Source organism: Halichoerus grypus, chromosome 9 (genome assembly GCF_964656455.1).
Source record: "Halichoerus grypus chromosome 9, mHalGry1.hap1.1, whole genome shotgun sequence".
Taxonomy (NCBI): Eukaryota; Metazoa; Chordata; class Mammalia; order Carnivora; family Phocidae; genus Halichoerus; species Halichoerus grypus.
Genome location: NC_135720.1, coordinates 65,454,148 through 65,477,095, shown reverse-complemented (window position 1 = coordinate 65,477,095; position 22,948 = coordinate 65,454,148). Strand labels below are relative to the sequence as shown.

Genomic DNA, 22,948 nt, shown 5'->3' with positions numbered 1-22,948 from the left:
TCCGCCGGGGCCCAGCGAGCGTCAGGTGCACCCGGCTTCCTGCTAGAGCCTAGTGAGCTCAGACACCTCCGCCGGGGCCCAGCGAGCGTCAGGTGCACCTGGCTGCCTGGCTAGAGCCTAGTGAGCTCAGACACCTCCACCGGGGCCCAGCGAGCGTCAGGTGTACCTGGCTGCCTGGCTAGAGCCTAGTGAGCTCAGACACCTCCGCCGGGGCCCAGCGAGCGTCAGGTGCACCTGGCTGCCTGGCTAGAGCCTAGTGAGCTCAGACACCTCCACCGGGGCCCAGCGAGCGTCAGGTGTACCTGGCCGCTGGAGCGGAAGGATTTCTAGTAAGCCTCATAACAGGGCAAGCCCCGGGCAGAGAATGGATGGAGTGTTTTGGACTCCTTTTAATGGGTAAGCTTCTTTCATCACATACTGAGCTACCGTCAAAAACCTTAACTTCACAGAGTCATTTTACTAAATGACTCAAAGCAAAGAAAATAACGGCATGCAAAAATAATAAAGTGATAAAGTAATATAGTGATAAAGACCCACATAACAATAATACTGACTTGAAAATGTGAAATGCCACCTAATCACTAAATTCCAGTTTGGAAAGTCTTCTAAAAATGCCAGCCAGTGAAGCTGCCATAACTTTGAAGAAAACCAAAAGGCAATAATAACAGCTCTCGTTAAACACTAATTTAATTAAGGTAAGCCATCTGAAAAGAAAACAAAAACTTCTGTGAACACAATAAATTTCACATCGGTTTATAGTTTAACACAAATGTCAACTTGCCATTGGGTTAGGACTGAGGAGATAAATGGCTCAAATGAGTATTTGAATGTCCCCTAGATTCCATTCCCTTGGTATTTCTTACCTACTACAAGTTCCCAGGGGCGTTTTCAGACTATTTGGGTTTCGAATCATTTTGTCTAGAATTCCAACTATCTGTTCAAACTTTGGCCTTTCCGCACGTTCCTTTTGCCAACAATCCAGCATCAATTGATGAAGACCAGGCGGGCAGTCCATGGGTGCTGGTAAACGATAACCTTCTTCTATTGCTTTTATAACCTAATAGCCAAAGGGACATTAAAAATATTACTGATTGAGGTTCAATTATAATAACATGCATTGTCTAGTAGGCAAAGTGATTAGATAAGAGTGAAGCGTCCTTTGAAGCTTTGCAAAAGACTTGCTTATTGTTTTCCTGAACACCCATGAACATTCAATGTGTTATTAAGGGGTGCATGAAGAGCACGATATCATGACAGTTCTTAGTTGATTCAGTAATTAGGAGCAGCGATTAAGGTCACCCAGGGTGCAAGAGATGGAAAAATTTTCATGTCATCCCAGAGGTTTTGAAAAGGAATATGTTATGAAACCATTTTACTTGCATATGGCTGTACATGTACATATTTGTCTAGGGATGTATGAATTCTACTAGTTGTAAGAGGAAGGTCTGAGTTACCCAGAACTGCCCCCCACCAAGTGTCACTTTTTGTGGGGCTCAAATGACACTTTCCAACAAAATCTCAAAATATGTGAATGTGCTATGATAGAAAATATTACCAAGCACACTATTATTTTAAATAATATGGAGCCTACCTACTTAGGAAATGTATAGGATTATAATATATAGTGGTGTGCTGGAACGAGTAATATACATGAAGGTGACTGTACCACTTTCCAACTCCAAGTTTAGTGACCTCACACTGGCAGACTGAAATCAGCCTTGGGAAGGGGCCATGGAAAGGGTTACACCCGGTAATTGGGAAAGGTTAGAAATTAGGGCTTTCCCACTCAGAGTGCTGGTTGTTCAAGTTTTAGCAGCACCTCACTTTGTATTTACATCTAATAGCAGCCTGAGACACTGCATCAGTAGCTTTAAATGTTCATGAAAAATAAGTCCCCAAAGACATGGGTACATGGCAGTCAAAAAGTCTGAAAGCTACTTATTCAGACTTGTTTCTTTTTATTTATATGGAAAGCAAAAATAGATCTTAAAAATCAGAAATTGCTACAATTGGAGAAGCACAGGAAAATAATTGAGAAGGCAAGCAACACAAATAAGAACTTGTAAAACATTAACATCAAGGGGGATTAACAAATCCTTTTTGATACTGACTTGTGACATAATGGCAGTAGAAATGCAAAACAAAAAAAAATGACTCTGGAAAAAAACAAAGGTAACCTTGAATTTTTGAAGAAAATAAAGCCAAATGTAGGCAGACAAAATGCTGGCTTTAAGAAATGTTGATTAACTTAATATTTGTAGGGAAACATATCCCTAAGATGCTTGTTGACATTCAAGAATAGCACATTGAAATGTAAAAGGTTGCCGATTGGGATGAATAAAGTAGCTGGCATCAACAATTTTTACAGAAAATTCTTCATATAAGAAAAGAAAAAAAGTACACTTTAAGGAAAATCTACGTATGCAAATTGATAAAATTTAAAAGGTAAATAGATTAACTTAATTATAATAATTTTTGAAAAGTACTGTAAGAGAAAATCCTCAGCTGAAATTCCCCCCTGATTACTACATTGTACGTCCTACACATCGTTTACTTGTACTTTGGAAAGCTAGGTTAAGTTACTTAAACAGTGGCTTAAGTTGTGAATAAGTAAATCAACAACTTCTAAAAATTTATATATTCAAAATGACCAATAAACAATAAAAAAAAAACATTTTTTTTTAACTGGGAAAAGAGTAGCTTTCCTTATATTTGAGGTTGCTTGTATTTGAACATAAGCAGTATCTTTCTGATTTGACAGGACTCCACTCCCATCCTCATAACATTAGTGCAGTCCTTATTATTTTGAACCACCTTCTAACCAATCTCCCTGTTTGTAGTTTGTCTTCAGATGTCCAGAAAGGAACAAGGCACGTAGAGTGATCTTTCCATTTTTCTGGCCCTGTAAATAATCTTTAAAAATGCAAATCTAGGGGTGCCTGGGTGGCTCAGTCGTTAAGCGTCTGCCTTCGGCTCAGGTCATGATCCCAGGCTCCTGGGATCAAGCCCTACATCGGGCTCCCCGCTCCACGGGAAGCCTGCTTCTCCCTCTCACACTCCCCTTGCTTGTGTTCCCTCTCTCGCTGCCTCTCTCTCTGTCAAATAAATAAATAAAATATTAAAAAAAAATGCAAATCTAGGGGTGCCTGGATGGCTCAATCGGTGGAGCATGAGACTCTTGATCTTGGAGTTGTAAATTCGAGCCCCACATTAGGTATAGCAATTACTTAAAAATTAAAATAAAAAATAATAAAATGTAAATCTAAATCTTATCCTGATCCTCCTGACATTAGTACTCTTCAGCAGCTCTCCAAGCCTTCATAAAAATATTTAGAATTCTTCATCACTGAACACAATATATTCTTAAGTCTTTGTGCCAATGAACATAGTACCATTAAATGACTCATAGGAATGAGTTAATGAACCCTCTGCGGTTTCTCCTATTACATTATAGGAATTTCATGATTCCTATTATTACAGCAGGGAAACATTTATCTCAGCACAAAATTAAACTTCTGACTTTCAAAGATACAGTGGTTTACAAACTTTTTAAGGAAGAGCAGCTAAGGACAGCATTTAAAATAAGAGATTCTCTGGATTGGGAATGGACTTTGGGACCCTAAATTTCCCATTAGGAATCATGCACCTACCTCTAGGAGCACTAGAGAGAATTGCGGGGAAACTTCAGCTTCTATAGAGCACAGGTCGGCATAATCCAAGGTATACAGACCCTCTGAGGGTAAACCTGCCGATGGGGGATGATTCAGGCACAAACTGAATCTAGAGGTTCTACAGTTTTTATTTGGTTAGCTGCATTTCATTTCCAGTTGGAATGTAAAAAGTACTTTCTGAAAATAGTTATACATTCTTGGAAACAACAAGGCACACAGGTAAAACAGTTGAACCTACACTTTACTTAGAGCATTATGTAATTATTCACAAAATTCATTTAAGACACCTTCTTTGAAATTACCAGAAGCCCCTTGGACAGGGATTTGACCCTCCAGATCTAGCCTTAATATTCTAATAAAAGTCAAAGAAAACAGAAAAACGTTAAGCAATTTCTAATTCTAGATAGGTCCCAGATTAATAGGAAGTGACTTTGGTAAATGACATTTATATAGGAGGCACTTCTTTGGTATATACTGTAAAGAAATACTTAGAAATAAAAACAAGAGTTGCTTGCTGCAAAGTGTTTGAGTATTATTATAGTATGATCATTGTAATTAAGAGAAAAAGGAATACAGAAAGACCCCATGATAATGGGCTTGTAATAACTCAAAATGGGATCTAACATGATTGACTTCTGCTTTTTGCTCATGCTCATTTCCATTGCATTAACCTCACAATAATATATTACCCACATTTTATGCAATTAAATATTTTGGACCACATATATGGGATTATGGCAAAGTTTTACCCCCCCCCAAAAAATCACAATTTTGTTTCTATCATAATATAAAAAATACAAAGTCATAAACCAGTGGTGGTTTTTAAAAGGAAAAAAACCAGGGCTCACAATTTAACTGAGGTTAAATTTAGTTAAAGTGTATTATATTTTTGAAGCTCTTAAAATGTCCTTTAGTGAAACATTTTAATAATTTAACTTTATGGAAATTTGTTTTTATCATCCTTATGACTACCTGCCAGTTTAACTAACAATTTATTGGTCTAGCTTAAAGTGAGAAGAAATGACTTTGTTGAGTACTATAAACAGAAAAAATATAATCTATATAAAGAATTTCAAAATTTCAAAATTTGAGGGTAAAAGTTTTATTTGAACTAATTAAGACACACATTTAATTAAAAATAGCTACTGTGAATGCTAACTAAGAGTATTTTCAATTTCTGTAATATTTATTATGTTTGACTGAATTTACATACATAAAGATTTTTCTTTGAAAGGCCATTACAGAAAGGGCCAAACATCTGCAGATTTTTAAGAAAAAAAAAAAAAGAAGAAAGAAAATTAGAAATTTATTTGGGAAGCTCACCCTCAATTTTAATAGCAAATAACTAAATTCTAACTGCTCCCATTGCAGTGAAAATTCAAGAAAGTTATACATACATGAAAATACAGTAAGAATCCGTTCAAGTGTTAATTAAGCGATAACCTGTTTGGATGTGGGTATCATCAGACACACGCATACTATCTTTTCCCAAGTTTTTCTTTTTTTTTTTTTTTTAAGATTTATTTATTTGACAGAGAGAGAGAGACAGCGAGAGAGGGAACACAAGCAGGGGGAGTAGGAGAGGGAGAAGCAGGCTTCCCGCGGAGCAGGAAGCCCGATGTGGGGCTCGATCCCAGGACCCTGGGATCATGACCTGAGCCGAAGGCAGACGCTTAACGACTGAGCCACCCAGATGCCCCCCAAGTTTTTCTTGCTCACCGCCCTGCCTAGCATGCAAATAAAGCCTTCTGGAAACTATCTACCTTACTGACTTCTATAATACTCCTGGTCTGTTCAGAGTGATCACAGAAACCTCCCTTTATTCAGCATCAGCCTGGAATTTTGTGGACTTGCTTACCAACATAACCATCAATTTACATGTTTCTCACGGTGTCTTATGAAAAGTCTTAAAATCCAAGGCACTTGAAATGTGAAGGCTTTCTAAAATCCCTGACAAATTCCTAGCAACTAAATCTGAACAACGTAAAGTTAATTAATTCACTTAATAAGTCAATCTAAACTAATTAAAAATAATAATATCTGGTTAGATCTGTTGAAAGCAAACTTGCCAGAAAACACAATCTATTCGCACATGCACAAGATTTCCATATGCACTGGAGGTTGTCAGATCTCTTAAGTCTCTCCATGAACTCCTACCAGAGACTTCAAGTAAAGAAGCTTTTATCTAGAGAATTTTTCGCCAGAATGAAATTCATTATTTTGAATTATTCATTTTTTTCACCATTTGCATTTTGAAACTTAAACATGTAATTGCTCAAATAGCACTTTAACAACATAAGTATAAAATAATAAGTATTATTCTATAAGAAGAATATTAATATAAATTTCACCATAAAAACAACTGTGTGGGTAATCTCTTACCATTATAGAAACTTGTGTCTGAATTTATAATTCAGACCTTCAAAATTACAAAAAAGAAGAAAGATAGTGCTAAATGTTCTAGGTCAGAAGTAAACGTCCTTGTAGACATAATTTCATTTGATCAGTAAAAATATTTATTAATTCTTGATACGCTAATTATATATTTTTGACATTTCATTTTCAGGAAAAACAATATCTAAGGAATTCTAAAAATTAAAATTGAAGATTTTTTTTTCTTCTTAACCATTTCTATTACTTGTTTTTTGGAAGTTCAGTGAACTTTGAATTTAAGTCATCTTATATTCCTGTCATTCCCTTTATGTTTGAATCTAGTACAGAAGGAAGGTGTCAAAAGAAATGAAACTCCAGCGAGTATCTAGGGAATGTAAATATTTCTCTTTCTCTGCCCCAAGGATTTGTTTGCCCACATTTTGACGGTCCATGGAATCCTTGACACTGAGTCCTGTCAAATATTAACAACTTTGCCTCTGCCAAACGGATGCATCATTTAGACTTTTATCTTTGAAAAACAAAAAACTCAAACCAAAAAAACAAAAGAGTTTCATGTCATCTCTCAGTTCAAAGCACCAAAACATTTAGATGACTTAAAAGCTCCACCTCTTGAGGCTCTGAGCTTTTCAACTAATTCAGAAACTTGTTCAACCTTACCAACAAACGATCTGACTTTAGTTGTCAAAAAATAACTATTTACAAGTTTTAGGAATTTGATACGGTAAATTCTAAAAATAAACCCCCAATACTGATTTGATATAACAATGTTTGTGACCTCTTTTTGAAAAATAACTCAATTTTTAACTTTAGTCAGCTTCTATTGCTGTCCATGTTTATAATACTTCAAGAATTCAGTATTCCAGTTTGCTGGTCATATTCTTTTAAATGGCAATACAGACTTTCCTCAAGCACCACTTACTTCTTTACTCGTCAAGAACATGCATTTGTACCATTTCCAAACTCCTTCATAAAGCCTTTCATCAATTTGCCCCAACTTAATCTGCATATCAAATTACTACCAATGTGCACATCTCTGTTCTAGGATAGGGAGTCTATTTGGTTCATCTCTACACACTTGGCTAAGGTTTTGCTTCTGGACTGTTCAATGTGCCCCCTTGGAAAATTTTCTCATTAGTTATGAACCAAAATCTTCTCAGATTTCCAGTTCAAATCCAGGATACTTTCCTAGGTTTTACACTTGCTCTACTTTTATCTAAATTTCACTTACATTTTCAATAAGTTGAACTATATGAATCTGCCAGTATTTGAAAGTTTCTGACCTACACGAATGCCAATTTCATAAAATTCAACCTAACAGAAGCAAATATTCACTTGCACTTATGCTATATTATTTCATAAGTGGTCTCTTGGTGTGAGATGTATGCTCCCAAGAACTGCCGTCAACTTCTTTTCTCAAAGGCTAACAGCATGTTTTATGCCTTAGTGTGTATCAAGATGCATATTTAATTAAGTGCTAATTTTTTAGGAGTTTCCAAACATACTCCCATTGTGATTACATTCTAAAATACCACTACAAAACCCTTACCAATACTGATCATAACATCTAGTTTGTCTCATGAAATTAAAATTTAATCAAATCAACCAACAATAGATAATTTAAATCCGTTTTCTCAGGACATTAAAAGAAAAAGAAAGATAAGCTTCGAAGACAAAACACAGCCTTCCTTCCCCTCCTCTCTGCAAATGATTCTTTTACTCATGTGACTTTCCCACTATAGTGGTGCAAGCATAGCATCATTGCATCATTATCTTTACTAGGAGGACATATCTTTTGTACGCTTCTATTACATCGAGAGGATTTGAGAGAAAAAAAAAAAAGCAATTCTTCAAAATGAAATTAATTGAACCACTAATTTATGGTAATTTTTGTGGGAATAACTGTGAAAACTCAGCAATCATATTTTTCTAATTCTATAAAATTTCTTATGAGCCATTACCTACATGTTCCAATAACAATGAGTATTAATATATGAAATCCTTTTTGTTTAACTAGCATAACACCTACATCTTGATTTGACATGTCCCAATAAGGTCTTTCTCCATAAGACATAACTTCCCACATGACTATTCCGTAGCTCCATACATCACTGGCTGATGTGAATTTCCGGTATTGGATGGCTTCAGGTGCTGTCCACCTTACTGGGATTTTTCCACCCTGTTATAAAAAGAAATAGGAATTTTAAATATGCATAATAACTTATAAATCATTTATAGCAGAACTATAAAGCTACAGTTAAACACTTGTATATTTGGTTAACAATTCAGCAGTATCCCATCTATCCATCTTGAATCTCTCTAAGTGTATTTAAACCTACTAATCTGTTTTTAAAATGCCATTACAAGTTTTCATTTTTAAGGCAACTAAATTTAATGGGCCCTTAGGTGGTCTTAGGGCAAGAGTCTAGTCAAAAGACAATGACAAATTAGGCAACATAACCATGAAAATGGAATGAAATATGTGGTATTTAACTAAATCCTCATATATTTTCCTTTTTTTCTAATCTCACAAAAGTTGTAAGAATTAGCATAGTTAATATTCTTTTAAAATCTTTATTTAAAGTGGGATTATATTTCTCTGCTACAATTACGAGAGCTTGCAACTAGATGTTATTGTATAAAACTGTATAAAATGTATATGAACACCCTGATAGAAGACAAGCATGTTGCCATTTTTATCTTACTTCTTCTCTTAGTCTATACCTAGAGTGGAAAAGCAGCAATGATTCTTCTAAAAGGAAAAAACAGCAACAAAAGTCTGAGATCAATTTGCCTCTTTTCTACTGTTTAGTTTCATATTAAGTCTTGCTTTCTTGGTAGGAAAACCTTAGGAAGACAAAGAGGTACGGTAAGAGACTTTTTCTTACAGTTGTCGTATAGACAGCTTCTGGATCGTCCTCTATAACCCGGGACAGGCCAAAATCTGACACTTTACAAACAAGATTGCTGTTGACAAGAATATTGCGAGCTGCAAGGTCCCTGTGAACGTATCCCATATCGGCCAAATATCTCATTCCAGCAGCAATTCCTCTCAGCATTCCTACTAACTGAATGACGGTAAATTGCCCATCGTGTTTCTACAGGAAGACAAGAATAAAAGTCCTTTACTGTACTTTCAAAGGGGAAAAAACTGCCATGAAAACTCTCTGCACACTAGTCATTTGCTATAGTATAATAGGAATTATTAACTAATTTTCTATATAATACGGACATTTGTGAAAAACAAAACAGGTGCTGATTCAACTGACCTTCAAATAATACAAAATAGAGTTTTGGTAATCATTTAGTGATTTAGATTGATATGTTATCTGTATGGATTAAAAATAGTGTCAGGTTATGCAGATCCAAAAGTATACACTGATTTTTGAGTCAAAGTTAGACAACTATGTGTTTTTTTCCACCTGCTAAAAATTATATAAATAATCTAGAAATATATAAAGGGATAGAGACACATATATTAAGATTTTTTTCTCCAGATGATAAAAAAGGGAAAGGAGAAAGTTTTTGATTGAAGATGAAGAAAAACTAAGAAGTAGAAAATGGTTATCCTGGGTGACTTTGTTCTCATTTTGTATTTTTCCTTGTCTTGCTGTTGGTGGGAACATTACTTGCAAAAAAGATTCTCTAAAACAGATGCACTAGCAAATGGGATTGAGAGCTCTTTGCAACCAGACTGACCACCATCTATTTCTAAGCCATTTATTTTTTAAGATTTTATTTATTTATTTGACAGAGAAAGAGAGCACAAGTAGGCAGAGTGGCAGGCAGAGGGAGAGGGAGAGGGAGAAGCAGGCTCCCCGATGAGCAGAGAGCCCGATGTGGGGCTGGATCCCAGGACCCTGGGATCATGACCCAAGCCGAAGGCTAATGCTTAACCAACTGAGCCACCCAGAAACTCCTCCAAGCCATTTTTAATTCACAGATTTCTCCAACTGAATTGTAAATATGTTGCATGAGGATATTGGTTTGAGTTGATAAACTTGGCTAGGTGATGCTTTATTCCAAAGAATTGATAGTTATGCATATCATAAAGATACAGAAATAAAAATTTCTCTAAATCTTCTGTTTATAATTTAAGTTGAATGTATCATTACAGATTACATATGATAAAACCTCATGTTCTCTTATTCTTTAGACTATTTTCTCCTCGCCATTTGGAAAAATGTTAACATGTGTTTATATTCTTAGGTGAAAAGTCTCAGAGCAAAAATATGTATGTTTATATATTTAGAATTTATTACAAAAATAATCACATATTATTAATTTGCAAAATGTTAGTAATTCTATCTTTTACGTTCAGTGTTCACATAGAAATATGATAGAAATGGTTCCACAGAGCAGAATTGGGATCGTCATGCTGATATTGAATGGTTATCTCACTTTGTAGTCTTCTCTGTATTACCTCTTTGTACTGAAAAGTAAAATGTTACTCTACAACATGTACTCAAATTGAAGGGCTTCTTGTAGGTATCCTTTGTACTTGAGAGACTGTATTAATGAGTACTATTGTTTAAATCACAATGTATCACTTAAGTGCTCTAAAGGATTCTAGTTCAATCCAGACTAGGACTCTGATCTTTAATCTAATCTGCCTTTTTAAAGACAATTTTCTGATTTGTTAAAGTTTATAATGTTTACATTTTATACTGTAAAAAAATCAAATTATTATAGTGGTAGTATGGATAGTATATTTAGAACGAGAGGATAATTTTGTTACTTACCCTGAGAAATGCATCAAGGGCTCCATTTTCCATGAATTCTATTACTATCATGACTGGTTTCCCTAAAATTAAAAAAAAAAAATACACACACACATACATATACATATATATATTTATATAAGAAAAAAAGCATTGCTTCAGGAACCATAACCTAAACTTCAGGCTTATTCCCATTCTCACCCTTGATAAAATATGTGGTGCTCTTCTGAAAGGCTGAATGGGTGAGCTGTGAGTGTTTCTAATGTCCCCAGTGCTGCCGCTAAACTCAGAGTCTGTTTGGAAGTCTGTTTGGAAGACGGTTATGATTCACAAAATTAAAGAACAAAGTCAGTGTGTTCTTCTGAGTCCTGATCTCTGAACGAAACTCAGAAAAAATGACACTTGATATAAAGTGTAAAGACTAAAGCGTATCACTTTTATGGCTATTGAAGCTGAATGAAAGTATCAGTCACTCCATCTGTCTATCAGATTTATTCTTTAATTCTCATCCTGTCTTCATTTATCCTGATTTCTTTCAGCAGTAGTAACATAAAAGAAGAAGTAGTCCATTATATACCAAGAAAAAACATTTGTTTAGAATATGCAATATATTCATGACTTGTTTTTTTGTTTAGGTACAAAATAACACTAATTTCTGACAGTCCACGTGACAAATGAAATATATCAATATCTACCTCTTGTAACCACCCCTTCCAAATGGACAACATTTGGGTGGTCAAACTGCCCCATGATGCTTGCTTCACATAAAAAGTCTCTCCTTTGTTTTTCTGTGTAACCAACTTTGAGGGTTTTTATGGCTACTGCAACATCTCTTTTCCCTGGAAGTTTCAAACGACCACTGCAGACTTCTCCAAATTCTCCTGAAGTAATAGAACAGGCAAGTGTATTTTAATTTCAAAAATATTTCTTCTTGCAAAGTAAATGCATAATTCTAAAAATACCGTTAGGCTTTGCTAAACTATCTGTTATACCAACCACTATTTTTTAACTGGATTAACGCAAACTTTTTAAGAAAAAAGCATTTAGATTTGAAGTACAGTATATAATGTACACTGGTGATTAAAGCAGAAGGGCACAGTTGCAAATTCTGAATATTGCTATTGTTTTTACTGTTTGAGAAGCAAATATTTTTTAAAGATTTAAAAGTCTGGAATTCGAATACACCCCGACTGGTAAACATAAGGGAGTTGGATCCAACATGTATAATTACTATGAAAATATGTTGTATACGTAGGAAATAATATTCCTTTTAAATAAGTAACACATATTAGTTTTCTGCATGGAATGAAACAGCTAACCGATACCTACAAATACATGAGAAAAAGATAAAAATGAAAGCCCAGCAAGAAGATGGTAAATCAAGTAAGAGGAAATGTATATTCCAGCAAAATTCTGGAACATTCTAATTAAAAAAAAAATTACTAAGTCATTTCCTAAACAACAGGCCAGAACTATCATGAAGTAGCTTCCAGTAGAACGATATCTTAAAAATCCAACAGAAGGGCGCCTGGGTGGCTCAGTTGGTTAAGCGACTGCCTTCGGCTCAGGTCATGATCCTGGAGTCCCGGGATCGAGTCCCGCATCGGGCTCCCTGCTCGGCAGGGAGTCTGCTTCTCCCTCTGACCCTCCCCCCTCTCATGTGCTCTCTCTCATTCTCTCTCTCTCAAATAAATAAATAAAAAATCTTTAAAAAAAAAAAAAAAATCCAACAGAAGACAAAAGATACACAGGTTTTCTGTGCCATTTGCTTCTTTTTCACTTTTTTTTTTTTTTTTTTTGAGCTCTCATAAACAAGTACAGCCTCATTGCTTCCAACAGTTCAGGTAAATGCAAAAGTTCTATACTTGAGGTATAATTATTTGCCTGTCATTATGATGTATGACTTTCGATCCTGGCTAAATGGAACAGCTGAACAAGGAAGCTACAACAGCCTTACCTGCGCCAATCACACGCTCAATTTTAATACAGGAGGCATCTAGCTCCTTGGCGAATTGATGGACAGCTCTATTTGGGTCCTCATAGGTTTCAGGGTCAATGTAGGTTTTGGTGCCTGGAAATTTAACTGTAATGATGTAAGAAAGCATGACTGTGATGAAGCAAAGCACTTATTGTGCAGTCAGCCCAGGAATTTCATTATGCAGAGTGCTCCTTGGAACAGTGAACTTGCTTCCACATCACCTGAGTCACAGCAGTTTTAACAGACTACTTCAGTCTGTTGGCGTATAGGTATTATCTGCAAGCTTCTATAGGTAACATAGGATCCAGCTCATAGGTTACTAACTGAATTGCTTTTCCAGTAAATCAACAAAAGACATCACCAAAATTCTCTGACATGACTCTTATCAGACTGGAGGTTTAATTAAATTCACTGCTATCGTGGCATAGTTCAAGCCATATTGAGGTTTGTAATGGACTTCGAAACACATTTGTAAATCTATCAGTCAGTCAATCAATCAAATTAATACACTGGGAAAAGAAGACATTTCATTTACAGGTAGTCTACTACACTGACAGCAATATTAAAAACATTTAGACATCTTACTTATTCTTTTGATTTATTTTCTTAAAGACCAACCACCGTTGACATATACATAAAATTAGTACAAGATGTGAGGGACCGCTATCACAGAATCAGAGAGAAATTTACTAAAGACACAGTTTCATCTTCACCTTGAAGGGCAGTAGAGGCCAGATGTACAAAATGCAGAGTAAAGTTAGAAAATTTACAATATTCCTGGGATCTGCTAACCATGTATGACAGCAATTTGAAAGAGGAATGGTTTATATGAACTTTCAATTATAAGGCTCTGGAAGGAGGTAGCCAATATGCCTCAGAAAAGGTAGTCAAAATTCAAACAACATAGAATCATCTTAAAAGTTAAAATCTTCTTAAAATGCACCCAGAAGCATGCAGGTAACAGATAATGCTAAGTCAACTTTAAATCAAATTCAATTACAATAATGTATTCCAAATCTAATCATTTGGTTAAAGACAAAGATAAGATAGATAGGCATATATTTGGTTATATTAATGCAATAAAAGAATTACACTATATCCTCAAAAAAACTTTATTGTTTTTAACAAAGCCACTGAACAATCTTTTCATTAAATCTTACTATTTTGAGAACAATATATTTCTTTATGTATTACACTGCAGCCTAACTGTGCTTATGTCATCACATTAAGTTAAAATTATATTTAAAAAATAAACACATAACAAACAAAAAGAATCAGAATGTCTAAAGAAAATGGGATTAAAAAATCTTGATTTATTCTGCTGTAGTTGATTGTTTATCCAAAATTGATTGTCTTAAACAATTATTGTTGCAGTTTATAAAACTGACAGATGCTCATTTGTTACTAAAGCTGAACATGAAAAAAAAAACACAAGAAAAGAGAGAGGGGATAGAAAGAGAAAAGAGAGAAGAAGGAGTACAGGGAAGAGGGGGGGAAGAGAAAAAGAGAGAAGGGAAGAAAACAATAGGTTAACCTCCTAGATTGGCAGGCAGATGGAGAATGAGCCATCTTCTCCCTGTTTATTCTTTCTTTCTTTCTTTCTTTGTTTTTTTGGTTTTGTTTTGTGATAAGGGAGCTAGATTGGAGGTAACCTTCTGCATCTCAAATGGGTCTCTGATGGTTCTTTATTCAAGCTGTCATAAAACATTTTGACAGGCCAGAGCAATTTTGGCATAAAAACGTGAAATACTGCCCAGCTTGGATTCAAAGACATTGTTAGAAGAAATGGTAGGAGGAAACAAAATGTAAATTGGAATTGCTTCACTAAACTTCTCTATTGTGTTTATGTCTTTAAATGTAGCACTTGGGGCCATGGAGAATTGAGGGCGCATGATACAAATGACTGGACATTCTATTAAATGCAGTGCTCTAAAAGCTAGTTAAATGGTTGCTTTCATGTTTCTGTAAAAATTCAATCTGGTGTCTTAGCACCTAAGAAAATTGTCTGTATGCTAACAAAATAAAAGGACACCAACTTGTAAATAGCTGGTGACCATAGCTTTGTACTTTACGTATTGTAGATACAGGTATAAAAATCAAATAAAATGCCTGGTACTCATCAAATGACAAGAAAAGATATCTCTGTAAAAAAGGTGATTCGAAAATGTCAAGCATTTACCACGATAGGATATTGTTAAGTGCACTTTAGTTTTTCATTATCCATTTAAAAATGGATGTTTTAAAATAAGGAAAACATTAACATAATTTCTGAATAGTCTGGTTTGTTGCTTCTCTTAATTTAAGAGTACGAGCTTTTTTGTGTTTTAATATCTCATTTACATTTCTCATGAGTGTTAAATATCTTAAAACCACCATTGATATTTTGTTCTGGAGATGAAAACTGTTTTTATATATCAAGTTTATCTTGTCTATGTCAGCAAGTAAGACATGCAGCTCTATTTTTCTCTGATTACAAAATTGATGTCAAATGTAAAAAAAGCAAATGGCATCAAAATATTAAAACTGAGTGATGACAATTTAGCATAAGGCTATACAACATGTTTTAGATAAGCCATGTTTCAATTTACCTTCTGCATTAACCTGAAAGCTAAAAGCAAATAAGCTAAAACGTATTTGATAATTTGGGGATGTCTCAGATATACTCAGTAAAGGAAAGAAAAGTGACATACTGATGAAGGTAAAAGATTCTGTCATCAAATTATTCACAAAATGGGTAGAATTGGGCATTTTAGGAACTAGAGGTTACTTGTCTAGATACATTTTAAACTAGATATAAAAGTTTAGGCATTCACGTTTCGATTTGCTCCTTCCCGTTGGGAAAGTGTTACAAATATTCTCTCATGTTGTGAAAGAGAAAAAAATGTAACCTCCATTTTTTCTGTGTATCTCATCACTGATAATAATAGTAATGATAATAACAGTGCTCACAATTTGTGTCTTTAAACCACACATTTTCTTGATTGATGTTTATACATTTTTGTGACTTTCGGATGGGTACATGACAACATCTTCTTAGATACTGACAAAGTAATTTGATAAATAACACAATGATCGATGTAATTCTTAGGTGAATTAGGAAATCTATCTATCCATGAGAAATTTTAGCAAAGATTATGCTACCAAGAAAAATAATAAATACAATTGTCTCTTAATATTTGCAAGGATTAACAATAAAAACAATGGGTTTGGATAAGAACATCATTAATTGTCCGAACTCAAATCATATGATCGTGAGGTTTTTACTTTGGCTGCATGAAGTAATAACATTTATTTGCATAGCTCTCAATTTTTTTCCTGGCCATCCACATTGCAACAGGAATAAGATTAATGCAGAGGGGCATCTATTTTCTTTGGTTTCCAAAGATCTCTTCTGAATATGATTTCTAAAATCAACTTTTAAGAATCAGGTAACCCAAATCCACAGAAAAACAGTGGAGGGTTGAATCCTATTATTAGGAAATTGATATCAGGGGAACTATCTATCCGACAGACAATGTATAGTAGCTGAAGGGAAAGAGGCTCCATAGCTTTGTCTTTCATGGTAGCATCACTCATTGGGTGGGAAAACAAGGCTCTGCCCTTCTACTTCTAAATGAATTCCTTAGCTAGAATACAGGCCATGCAACTTGTAATGGATTTTTGTTAGAATGGTATGAAACACTGGGGCAAAGTTTGCAAAAGGAAAAATCATGACATAAAGGCAGCTAAATACCCTGCAGTAGTATTAAAATTTCTTGTGAGAGATTACATTTTTCAATCTATTTTGTTTTTAAAATTCACATCATATGATTTTCATTCTAAATATCTTGTTCAAATGCTTTAAAGCAACATTTTGACCTCATTACGTACTTTCAAGCATGAGACATTAGGAATTTATTCATGCCAATGCTAACAACCAGGTGTCTGTATTAATTGGGGTACATAATAATAAAGAAAAGCCAAACACTTACAATGAAAGTAAAGCTCTTCATCCCCTTCTTGGTCAGCTTTGCTATAACCACAATGCCTAGAAAAAAATCAGATTTGTGATGATCTCAATCAATGATCTTACTTTATATATTTAAAATTCAATATAACATACCTTAATTCTTTGACAACATGCTAGTTAGAGCAATAAACAAAATACAAAATATTCCTGTCCATGGTTACGAACTCATTGATAGTAATGTAGTAACTCATATGATTAAAAAATGGATAGAATATAAAGTCTTTGTGTGAGATAAGGTAGAAGGAACATACTTCATAGATTTAGATTTATCAGTGAGTGAATATTTGCTTATTTTTTTCTTCCTCTGAAAAACAACAGCGACAACAATGGATTCTAAATGGTCTCCACTGACCAGTAACTAAATGCGTACATCTTTCCCCAGCTATCTCCTATATTTATGATGAAAACCTAACTAAAAGTAACCAATAAAAATACACCCAATAGAAATTACAACACTCATTGCTCTTAAACTAAAGGCAGTGAATGATTAAGCTCACACTGTATTTTGACCTTGGGAGAAGGTAAATTTATTGACCTTTAATATTTCATATCAGACAAAGGGTGTTTGCATTTACTTTCTAACATTCTAATACACTAAATAGTAAGTAATAGGCTGACATAATTCTGTAAAATCAACACATTCTGTGTTAAAGATTAGAACAAATTTGTGTTCTACCTTCTTCCAATGATGAAGCCAAAGACCATGAACACCAAAATGATGGTCCCTGCCACAGCCACCACAGCAATTATAATAACAGGATTCTGTTCACTGGAGACGGCTGTCGCTGGAAAGAGAGAAAACAGGCTCAGAAACACTCAACACCATGTAAGAACTTGAGAGGGTAAACAAAATCTTATGAATAAGAGATATCTATGCTTTTTAATTCACCTCTAATTTTAAATAAATGTATTATATTGTAATAATATAATTAATATAATATAATATATTAAATGCTTATTTTTTGCATTTTAAGGGCATGGTAAGGACAATGCTTTCATCTATTTTATATTCCTCAGCTATAAAAGACACTTGTAAAATGCCTTATCGAATGGCTATCCCCTGCTTAGTTGTTGAAAACTTAGTTATGAAACAACAGACAGAAATCTTTGATCTATAATCGTTATTAGATCTTCATTTTTTTCCCCAGCAAGGTATTCGATCTCTGTGTCTCTTTTTCTTTTTTTTTTTTTTTTAAAGATTTTATTTATTTATTTGACAGAGAGAGACACAGCGAGAGAGGGAACACAAGCAGGGGGAGTGGGAGAGGGAGAAGCAGGCTTCCCGCCGAGCCGGGAGCCCGATGTGGGACTCGATCCCAGGACCCTGGGATCATGACCTGAGCCGAAGGCAGACGCTTAACGACTGAGCCACCCAGGCGCCCCAATCTGTGTCTCTTTTTCTGATATGTGAAAAAGGAAACAAAACATATACTCTGTATTTTTCAAAGCCTCTTAAGTGCTTTATCTGGCATATTATCAATATAAAGTAAAAATCATCATGGAATCATAGTAAATCATCCTGATTTTGTAATGCACCATAATTCAGGAAAAAGATGAGCAGAAGTATTTGTACTAGTTTGACAAAGTATGCTATACACATATTTGAGAGTTTAAGATTACAGAGGAGGTGGGCTATTTACAAAAGAGCAAACTTCCTGCAAGTACTTTAAAAAAACATTTTAGCATTATCTAATTGCAGATACTTCCTGTAGAAGGCTAAGTGATTCTTCTATGCTTATTAGGACAAGCCCAGTTGGACCTTTCTGAGAGTCTCTTTGGGAGCAGTATGTGCTTATATGTCCTTTAAAGCAGGCCCTGATTCCGATTCTTCATCAAGTCACATGGCCTTCTCACTTCCATTTTTCCAAATTAGTAAAGTTCTATTTATATGATAATTCATAATTGTCATATTTTCCCCAGAGTATTATATTTTCAATACCAGTACAGATTTCATAAAACAATCAAAGGAGTGTAAAAACAGTGAGAATGTGTAGTCCAATAAATGATCTGGTTGCAAATATCATTTAATATACAATGTCAAACTAATATAGTTTGCTTATTGCTGAAACAATCAACAGGTGTAATCTTTAATATAAGGCAGGATGGAAAATACTACTCCTTGGTGGTGGCAAGGGACTGGGTCTCCAGGGCAGTATATTATACGTAGGCAGAGTATGTCTTGCTATAATAGCCAGCAGAGAGTTTTTTCTGATTGGGCCCTTCTCTATTTATCTATGTTTTCCTCTTGACAACTCATTTCTTAATTTTGTATACCTATGCTAAACTAACTGTAGATAGAGCTTATATCGAAAAACAGTGAAGTAGCTCCAGTGCAATAGTTTCTGAACAAAGGTATATACACTCCCTAATTCAGCACCTGCTGATTTGCTCCCTGAGGGAATTACACAACGGGGGGAGGGTGGGAAAAAGAAATCTTTTAGGCTTCAATTTCTGAATTGCAGCCTATTATTATTCGACAACAAAAAAAGATTTCAAGTATTTTTTTTTGGGGGGTTTGGTTTGATTATTTTAAATTTTTATCTGTCTTTATATATATATATATAAAATCTCTCTCTATATATATATATATTTCTGTCTATATATATTTCTACATATATATCTAGATATCGAGAGAGAGAAAAAAGAACAGAGTAGTTCTGTTCATAAGGGAGGAAAAAATTATACACATATGTGTAGAAATTGTTTCCATTCAATCGATGTGTCCCATGGGTCTAATTCTTTGCTTGTCTTAGGCTCAGTTCTGCCTTAGCATCAGAAACAGAACTCCAGTGAGAAAACTGAACTCAGGTGAATGATGATTAGAATTTGTGAATATTTATATGTTTTTATATATAGTCAGGGTCACACTTTAATCTTTCCACAGTCAACCTTTATGGTTAATATTTTCATCTCTTTCATGGGTAATAAATTTTAAAAGTAATTTGTAAGTGCCATAATCATCACATCATGGTTTTAAAATTGTAAAAACAGTAGTATTGACTCTGAAGAGATGGGGATTTTAGGATATATGTGCAATGGAATAATCTGTTTAATTTCCCTTTTCAAACACTGCTCAAAGGACCTCTCTTTGGTGGCATGTTCATTTTTTCCCTCCTTCCAAGCACAGTGAATCACTGTTTCCTGACACTCTGATAGGATTGGGTCATGCACTCCAATGCTTAATTGTATGGCAGAATTTGTATACAAGTCTCTCTCCTTCACTGTACTTTAAACAGAGCGTAATTGTGTTGTGTGTCTCTCCGCAACCCTAATTCTTAGCGCAGTACCTTGTGCTAAGTCAGCAGTTCTCAAAGGGTGGTCTGGAAACCTGAGGGTCCCTCAAGAGCTTTCCAGGGGATCTGCAGGGTCAAAACTATTTTCTATGATATGATGTTATTTGCCTTTTCTCACTCTCATATGCTCACAGGTGCATAGTTGAGTTTTTCCAGAAGTTACATGACATGTGAAAACATCATTACTCTGATGGCTAATGAAATGTGTGTTTGTGTGTTTTAAAGTTTTCTCAGTTTTAATTTCTAATGGTGAATATTGATAGATATAATCCAAATAATCAAAATCTCTTTGGAGATCCTCAGGATTTTTTTAATAGAACAAAAGCTTGAGAATGGCTGTGCTAAATAATAAAAGCTGACTTGAGACTTTCTGTGTGTACTCTGTGTACATTAACATAGGTAATACTAAGAATACCATTGAGTTAGATACGACTATGCTAGCAATTAGGGTACATGAGCTCATGCAAAGTCTCACAACTGGATATGGAAGAACTGAGATGTGAAACCGGGAATATGTCTCCTAGCACTGACTGATAGTGGCAATCTGTTCCATGTTGATGACTGTGAGGTCTTCATTCCCTGCTTATTTACTGAGTGCCTTCTATGTGTCAAGCACTGATAGTAGGAACTGGCGAGACAATAGCAAGGAAGACATATGGATCGTTCCTTCATCAACTTTACAATCCAGTGGAAAAGAATAGTGTGATGATAAAAATCGCTAATTCTTTCTAATGCAAAAATCTAGTTTTAACATGCACTTCATGTGATCATTTGGGTTTACTACTGCATCTTACTCTCTTTGAATCTTAGTTGCTTAATTTTTTAAATAATGAAAATTACATCTATGAATCTCAGGAATCAATAAAAAATAGTTTGGCCCAATATTCTCAATTTACGAAGTCAGCACAATGCACAAATTCATTTTGAAAGTTTTCAAACTTAGAGGTTTAACTGATAAAAATGATTAGGTAAATGTGAGATAACTAATTAATGTGTAAAACAAGTTTAAGCTATTCATTAGAATATGATAAAACATCATTTAAGGTGTTTTATTATATGAGAAATCACAAAGTAATATCATGAGATCAGTCTAAATTGAAAACTACTAGGACACATCTGATTCAAGACCACTCAAATGTTCAAATGTTGAAATCTTAATGTAAAACACTTTAATTTTTTGTGGCCATTGATCTTAGATGTTCTCATTTTTAATCTTAGATACTCCATTTTAAAAAGATAATAATAATTGTGTTAAGTTTATCACACAAAATTATGTGAAATCTTTTCAATTGATGTCTCTGTGTCTATAATTCTATATAAATGATTTATATTTCAAATTTATTTCAATGTATGTTTTATTATTTGAGGTTCTGAGAGTTACTGCTTAATTTAAAAACACAGCAAAATATTTTGAAAGAAGAATACGGTTAGCAAACTTAACGAGCATTTGCGGATCAAAGAATATTTGCTCATTTTAAAAGAGCTATAAAAATATTTTTCTGAAGTCAAAATAACCAATAAAAATTGTACTGATTTAGTTTACTTAAAAACTTTTTATTAAAAATTGAGGAAAGAAAAATCACATAATATCTTTTAATCCATCTTTGTTTAGAATTATGTGGGAAGACTACACTGGCACGAGGACAGGGTAACAGCGGGGTGAACCCTGTGCCTGGGCAGTAACATTAGGAGAAATCAAGAACTCCAAAATGCAGAAACACACCCTGATTCCTCAGCTAATGGAAGAACAACCAGCATAGCACTCAAGCTGGGACACACATACATCTGCTTATTTGTGGTTCACTATAGAGACATGCGTTGTTGTTATGTTCTGTGGAATTACAAAACAAACAAAATGATAAAGGGGATTCAAGATACTGGTGATGTTCAATTTTTAGGCTGAATGGTTGATACAGAGATAATCATTTAATTATTATTCTTAATATTTCACATATACTTTGAATATATTCTCTAGGATGCTTGAAATATTTTATAAAAGATGAAAAGGGATGATAAAAATAAATACAACTTTTAAGATCTTCTTTATGAACTACAATTTTTGAAATCATTGCTAAAAAATCAAGTAGCTTAAATTAACACAGATTTTTATAGATCATCATTCCCTGGCCCACCCTGTGTATATATCCTGGCTTCATTTTGGGGTTTCTGTGAAGGAGCACCTTTGATGGACACAACCAGAGTAATATTGCTTTGGGTTCTACAAAAACAGCTTGTGTCAGTATACAATTGAACAAATCCTGTTTCTATTTCTGGCTTCATCTTTTCCAAAAAAAAACCACCAAAAACCAAAAAACAAAAACCCAGTGTGAATTAAAGAGACTGATATAAATGACGAGATTCTAACACTGAGAAACAAAACAGCGAATTTTAAATTGTTATTCTGTATAACCTTTACAAAGTACATAATTATGCATATATATTCACCTTTAAATATAAAAATAATCTTGAACCAAATTATCGCCCTCAATATTGGAAATAATATGACAGTTATAGAGAATAAGAATCCAAACCAGAGGCGGTAATTACCTTCAAACATTTTACCTGTAGCTTCCTCTAGGGTAGCAACATCAAGTCTGGGGCTGTAATTTCCATAACCAGCAGCAGTAAAAGCCCGAATCTGGAAAACATACACTGTTCCTGGCTTCAGGTTATTAATGGAAGCTGAAGTGGACTTGGTTTTTACTGTCGAATAGGTCCGTTCCCTTTGATCCTGGAAACAATATATTCAGGGAATATTTAATTGTAATTGCAACCAGGCAATCTGACAGCCAATTCTTGCAATTTATTTCAATTTGCTGCATTGTTTTTATAAAGGTCTACATTGTACCCCGTGGAATATTGTAACATTGAGTTGTTTCTAAGAT

The 22,948-nt window shown here is 34.5% G+C and overlaps 1 protein-coding gene across 5 annotated transcripts in view; it reads right to left on the bottom strand.

The window, feature by feature from the left end:
- EPHA7 (EPH receptor A7) overlaps nucleotides 1–22,948 on the bottom strand; it is a 167,743-nt gene that overhangs the window by 5,780 nt on the left and 139,015 nt on the right. The window contains exons 7-15 of one of the 5 annotated variants that reach the window (XM_036114105.2): nucleotides 22,611–22,794; nucleotides 17,447–17,555; nucleotides 16,733–16,788; nucleotides 12,741–12,866; nucleotides 11,479–11,664; nucleotides 10,805–10,866; nucleotides 8,951–9,160; nucleotides 8,092–8,241; nucleotides 864–1,057 (exon numbers count right to left, since the gene is read on the bottom strand). In XM_036114105.2, coding sequence (XP_035969998.1) covers nucleotides 864–1,057; nucleotides 8,092–8,241; nucleotides 8,951–9,160; nucleotides 10,805–10,866; nucleotides 11,479–11,664; nucleotides 12,741–12,866; nucleotides 16,733–16,788; nucleotides 17,447–17,555; nucleotides 22,611–22,794 — 1,277 coding nt within the window. Of the gene's footprint in view, nucleotides 1–863; nucleotides 1,058–8,091; nucleotides 8,242–8,950; nucleotides 9,161–10,804; nucleotides 10,867–11,478; nucleotides 11,665–12,740; nucleotides 12,867–13,145; nucleotides 14,172–16,732; nucleotides 16,789–17,446; nucleotides 17,556–22,610; nucleotides 22,795–22,948 lie in introns of those variants that run through there. The other 4 variants (XM_036114106.2, XM_036114107.2, XM_036114108.2 and 1 more) reach the window with 4 other exon arrangements.